General features: G+C 37.3%; 1 protein-coding gene across 1 annotated transcript; it reads right to left on the bottom strand.

Annotated features, from left to right (window-relative positions):
- Nucleotides 1-4,120: 4,120 nt before the first annotated feature.
- On the bottom strand, nucleotides 4,121-5,499 carry LOC133724209 (uncharacterized). Its single transcript, XM_062150921.1, has 4 exons — nucleotides 5,401-5,499; nucleotides 4,999-5,268; nucleotides 4,601-4,887; nucleotides 4,121-4,223 (listed from the first exon to the last, which is right to left on the bottom strand). Exons 2-3 carry the CDS (start codon nucleotides 5,194-5,196, stop codon nucleotides 4,759-4,761), a joined length of 327 nt encoding a protein of 108 aa, XP_062006905.1. The 5' UTR covers nucleotides 5,197-5,268; nucleotides 5,401-5,499; the 3' UTR covers nucleotides 4,121-4,223; nucleotides 4,601-4,758.
- Nucleotides 5,500-5,507: the final 8 nt, after the last annotated feature.

The following is a 5,507-nucleotide window of genomic DNA, read 5'->3' as shown; positions in this document are numbered from 1 at the left end:
AACTAACCAAGTAACTGTCACTGGTCAAGTAACTGGCCCAGTAACTGATCAAGTCCCTGTCAACCCTCAGCCTAGAAGATCACAGAGAGCAAGAAAACCAACTTATGGGGGGGAAGATAGTGACTACATTGTTTATCTGCAAGAAGCAGAAATTGAAATGGACTGTGCAGAGGACAATGATCCGACTACTTTTAACCAGGCAATTGAAAGTAATGAATCTCATCAATGGCAGCTAGCAATGGAAGCAGAAATTAATTCCATGAGTCAAAATGCAGTTTGGGAATTAGTTGAACCTGACCCAAATCAGAAACCTATAGGTTGTAAATGGGTTTTCAAAACCAAAAGAGATGCAAATGGCAATGTAGAGAGACATAACGCAAGATTAGTTGCCAAGGGTTTTACACAGAAGGAGGGCATTGATTTTACTGAGACTTTTTCTCCAGTTTCTACAAAAGATTCGTTTAGGATAATCATGGCTTTAGTGGCTCACTTTGATATAGAGTTGCACCAAATGGATGTTAAAACAGCCTTTTTGAATGGTGAACTAGATGAAGTGATTTATATGAGGCAGCCAGAAGGTTTTGTACAAGCTGGAAGTGAAAATTTAGTGTGCAAGTTAAGAAAATCAATTTATGGCCTAAAACAAGCTTCTAGACAGTGGTACAAGAAATTTGATTATGTGATTTCTACTTTTGGATTTACAGAAAATCTTGTTGATGAGTGTGTTTACTTGAAGACAGTTGGGAACAATTTTATTTTCCTAGTTCTCTATGTGGATGATATACTTTTGGCTAGCAGTAACATTAAACTTCTTAAAGATACTAAGAGCTTTATGTCAAAGAATTTTGACATGAAAGACTTAGGAGAAGCATCCTATGTACTAGGTATTGAGATTAAAAGAGATAGAGCACAGAGACTACTTGGTTTGTCTCAACATAATTATATTACCAAAGTTTTAAAGAGGTTTGGTATGGAGAAGTGTGCAGCTGGAGAAGTCCCCATGTCCAAAGGAGATAAACTAACTAAGAAGCAAAGTTCCAAAAGTGATGTTGAGAAAGAAAATATGGAGTTAAAGCCTTATGCTAGACTTGTAGGAAGTCTCATGTATGCACAAGTCTGCACTAGGCCAGACTTGTCTTTTGCAGTAGGGATTTTATCGAGATTCCAATCTAATCCAGGCCATGAGCATTGGGTAGCTGGGATGAAAGTGTTGAGATACCTACAGAGAACTAAAAGCCACATGCTAGTTTATAGGCAAGAGGAGGATCTGAAACTTGTTGGATTCTCAAATTCGGATTTTCCAGGGAATTATCCAGACTCCAAGAAGTCGACTTGTAGATATGTGTTCATGCTTGCAGGAGGTGCAGTTGCATGGAAAACCATGAAGCAAACTCTTGTTTCAACTTCTACTATGCAAGCTGAAGTTATTGCAGTATATGAAACTGTGTGTGAAGGACTTTGGATCAGGAATTTCTTAATGCAGACCAAAGTGTTAAGTCATATCGTGGCTGGTACACTTGTGATTTATTGTGACAATGAGGCTGCAGTTTTCTTTAGCAAGAACAGTAAAAGATCAAATAATTCTAAGCATATTGATCTAAAGTATTACAGTGTTAGAGAAAGGGTAAAACATGGTGAAATAGCTGTTTTGAGCATTGACACGAATTCACAGCTAGCATACCCCTTCACCAAGGCCTTGTCAGTAGCAGCATTCTAGAAGCATACAGCCAACATTGGAGTTTTAGCTAATCTAGATGCTTAGGTTCAGTAGAGAGTTAATCCAGTTGGAGCAATTTAAATTTCTAAGGTTTTTGAGTTCTTGTATTTTTAGTTGTGATCTTTTGACTTTATTTATCACAACTTATTTGTAATGACAGATTTTATTATTAATAAATTTTGAGGTATTTTCAGATTTTGGTTATTGCTGCAGTTTTTTGTTGAATGGTCTGAGAATTATCGATTATGTGTTTAAAGTTATACTTGCTATCAGATGGCTTAAATCATGTGAAGCATGATGATAAGGTTCAAGCAATATTGTTAAGCCATCAGTGTTCAATGAATTTGCTTGAGTTTCTGGTTTTAGAAACATAAAGTAGGACCTAATATATGTTTACTTCACTACAACAATGATAGTCATTTCCAAGGGTGCAATTTGGTCGGAAAAGCCACTTTCCCGGTCGGAAAAAGCTATTTCCGACGGCTAGGTGCCCTCGGTGGTCCTCGGAAAAAACATCATCGGAAATAGTCTTTTGCCGACCAACCCTCAGAAAAAGATATATTTCCGACAGCCAGATGTGGTCGTAAATAATTTTTCGGTGGTCGGAAATTGTTACTCCTCAACGACGACAAATAGTATTTCCGACAAAAGATGTTTGTTGGAAATAATTCGTTGCTTGTAGGAAAAAATTGGTTGCTAGCCAATCCATTTTTTTCCAAGGACTTATTTCCGACGAATAGTAGTGGTCGGAAAAAACTATTTCCGATAAGAATATTTAATTCCGACGACTATTTGGCATCAAAAATGAATAAGTTTCGAGAGTCATATTTTCCTCGGAAATTGATATTTTTCTGTCGGAAAAATATAATCTAATATTTCCGAGAATGATATTGTGGTCAGAAAAAGTGGTCGGAAATGTTTTTCCACAAGCTTGTTGATACACATTAACATATATTGTATCACTTCTGGTCACTAGGCCAAAAAATGAAACAGACGACGGATATTTTTCGTTGTGGGATATTGACAACCACCGTTGTGTATCGGCGCGTTGTGTGATGAAAAATAGCACAACGGTGATGCACCGTTGTATGATATGAAAACAGTCGACATACTCTTGTTATCAGCGTTGTGCCTTCTCTCGGCAGATGGTAGGCAGAGCTGTCGCGCAGCCATGTTGTGCATGGTTGGTGCATGCATCAGACAACGAAACTTGTTTCAATATGTTGTTGGAAAACATTATCAGATTACGTTTTTTTAAATTTCACTGTCTTCTGATTTGTCGTCAGACTTCAGTTAGAGACTATGGTTGTTGTGTAGCTTAGTTCTGGACAACGTAGTTCTGTTTTTATAGTTGTGTGAGTGTAATTGAGAGGACGCATTTTTGGTAAACCATTGTGTGATATATAAGAATGCATTGTGTGAGTACCCATATTTTGGTGTATTGAGACAACGTAACATTAACATTAAATCTGTTGTATGACAATTTTTATTGCCTGCATTTTGTGCATTACTAATGGTGCTCCATTTGGACCTAATTATTGAACAGTGATCAGTTGTAAAGACATCATATTGCAAACTATCAAATGAATAATCCAACCCATATTATAAACCTCAAATGTTAAAATGGAGCATTTCCCAATCATCCCATCCAAAATAAAAAGAAGAAAAGCACTCAAATGCATGTCCATCTACTTGGGACATCAAATGCTGGTACAAATACATAATATTTGTTCCAAAACATGCCACATGGTGCATGGATATTGTACCAGCAGAGAAGCACGCCAAAATGATGCTTTCCTTCAGCAACAACCTACGTCATGGGAAATGCTTTCCTTCATCTCCTACACATATGTCTTGACCACAAACTTTGCCCACTCATTTCGCATCTGATCAATGTCTGCTTGGGTATAGTGGCTGCTACCTCTCCTCTCCCACTGAAACCAATGTATTATATCAAAGTGAGGCAAAGACATGCATAACTGTTATGTCCACAATCTCAATAGAAACCAAGTAAAGTGACTACATTTATAGGTGGGTTTACCTTTACAGGAAATAATGACAGGTCTTTATCCTCAATAATATCCCTCATGTATCGCATGATAAAGTACCCACACTCCTTGTTGCTAGGTTGGGGAGGAATGCCCTAAAAACAAATGATGATTAAACAACAAACCAAATACTGTTTTTGCAAGACAACTATATACATAGGTGAAACTTACAGCCAAATTTTTCCACATAACTGAACTCCGGCCTTTCCTCTTCCTTTCAGAATTATACATACCTAGTGCACCACATCAGAACAAGAAAATGAAGATGTGAGAGAAACAGAAGGGGGCAACATATATTTTTAAATAGATATAATGATCTCAGCAATGCATTATCTATAGCAGTGACTTACGTTTTCACTATGGACATCCAATCTCCGGTGGGTAAGCGTCTTTTCAGAGGATCCAAAAAATAGGCAGTGCCTTGGTCCGGATCAACAATTGTCAACATCCAATGATCACTACATGCATACAAAATAGTCATATATCTTGTAATAGAATATATGTTCAACATGGCACAAATTGATTGCAAACAATATATGAAAAACAGAACTTTAATGGACTTATCCCGAGTTATATGGCAACATGAACATCTGTCCTAGTTTTGCAGTTACAAGTCTATCTCTAATGTGTTGGGCCCTAATAGTTCCATTCCCAGTCCCACTTGCACCAATTAGAGAAGGGTCAATGAATGCAACCATGTCTACCATTTTATAAGCAATCAACTGGTCATAGAGATACCTATCAAGCATTTATACCAAATAAAATACTTTCAGCAACTATTCATCAACCATACTTGCAGCAATGATATGTAATGGAAAATTTGAATTTTTTTTACCTTTGGTACACAGCAATGCAAGTTCCACTAACTTCCCTCATGCTTGCAAGTCACCGAACATCTGATCCCATTAGAAAGGTCTTGCGAGAATATCCGAAGACTTCAGGTTCAAAGTGGAAGCTGATGGTACGCCCGTCTCTGAATTTGTCTTCACCCCACTAACATAGCATCTTCAATGATTCTGGTAATGTAGGTGCCATTAACGCCAAGCTAAATTGTACCTCTGAGTCTTCATCCGCTGTCTCTTTCTTTTTCCTTTTCTCCTCAGCATTATCCTTGATAGGTTTCTAGAAAAAGGAAATAAATGTAACCTAGATGTTATGTAGCTTGTCTAAACTTAAGAAAATTTATTTAAACAAGTGAATGTGATCGCAGTAGTTTCATTTATACTTTCTTACCTTCACAAGTGACCTTATGATTAGCTCTTTAGGCCATGCTACCCAACTCCCCATAGCCTGCTTAACAGTTTCGATTTCAACTTTAATCAGAAATGGGACCTTTGCTTTCTCCTCAACCGCCTCATAGATAGAAACACGCAGATTATCATCCCCAAGTGGAGCACCATGAATAAGCTGATTGTCATCATCACAGTCCATAACAGTAGCATAAGCAACAATATGTTCAACATAACCTAATGCCAACTTGCATTTAATCTCTGCTCCAGATGACTGAAAAACATGCAAAAAATAATATTTATAACGCTGCCTATATGTTTAAATTTATACTAGATCAATCTAACCTGCGGAAATAACATACTCATCAATTCTACCAATATGGGTGTAAACTGAAAACAGAGTTACCTTTTTTGAAGAGTCAAGCAATGTCAAATCCACATATTCTGCCCCCTCCACATGCTGTGGCACTTGAATATGATTCGGTGACACATTTTCTTCCAAAGTCTCTTTTT

The sequence above is a fragment of the Rosa rugosa genome, unplaced genomic scaffold (genome assembly GCF_958449725.1).
Source record: "Rosa rugosa unplaced genomic scaffold, drRosRugo1.1 SCAFFOLD_211, whole genome shotgun sequence".
In the NCBI taxonomy this organism is placed as follows: domain Eukaryota; kingdom Viridiplantae; phylum Streptophyta; class Magnoliopsida; order Rosales; family Rosaceae; genus Rosa; species Rosa rugosa.
The sequence above is the reverse complement of the archived record's forward strand: the minus strand, read 5'-3'. Positions and strand labels throughout refer to the sequence as shown.

Bases quoted from the DNA above. Each gene is read 5' to 3' on its own strand.
- LOC133724209 (XM_062150921.1), bottom strand. From the start codon at position 5,196: ATGGACTGTGATGATGACAATCAGCTTATTCATGGTGCTCCACTTGGG. The intron at 4,888-4,998 runs GTAAGAAAGTAT...TCCTTTTTCTAG, and splicing joins TCATAAGGTCACTTGTGAAG to AAACCTATCAAGGATAATGC.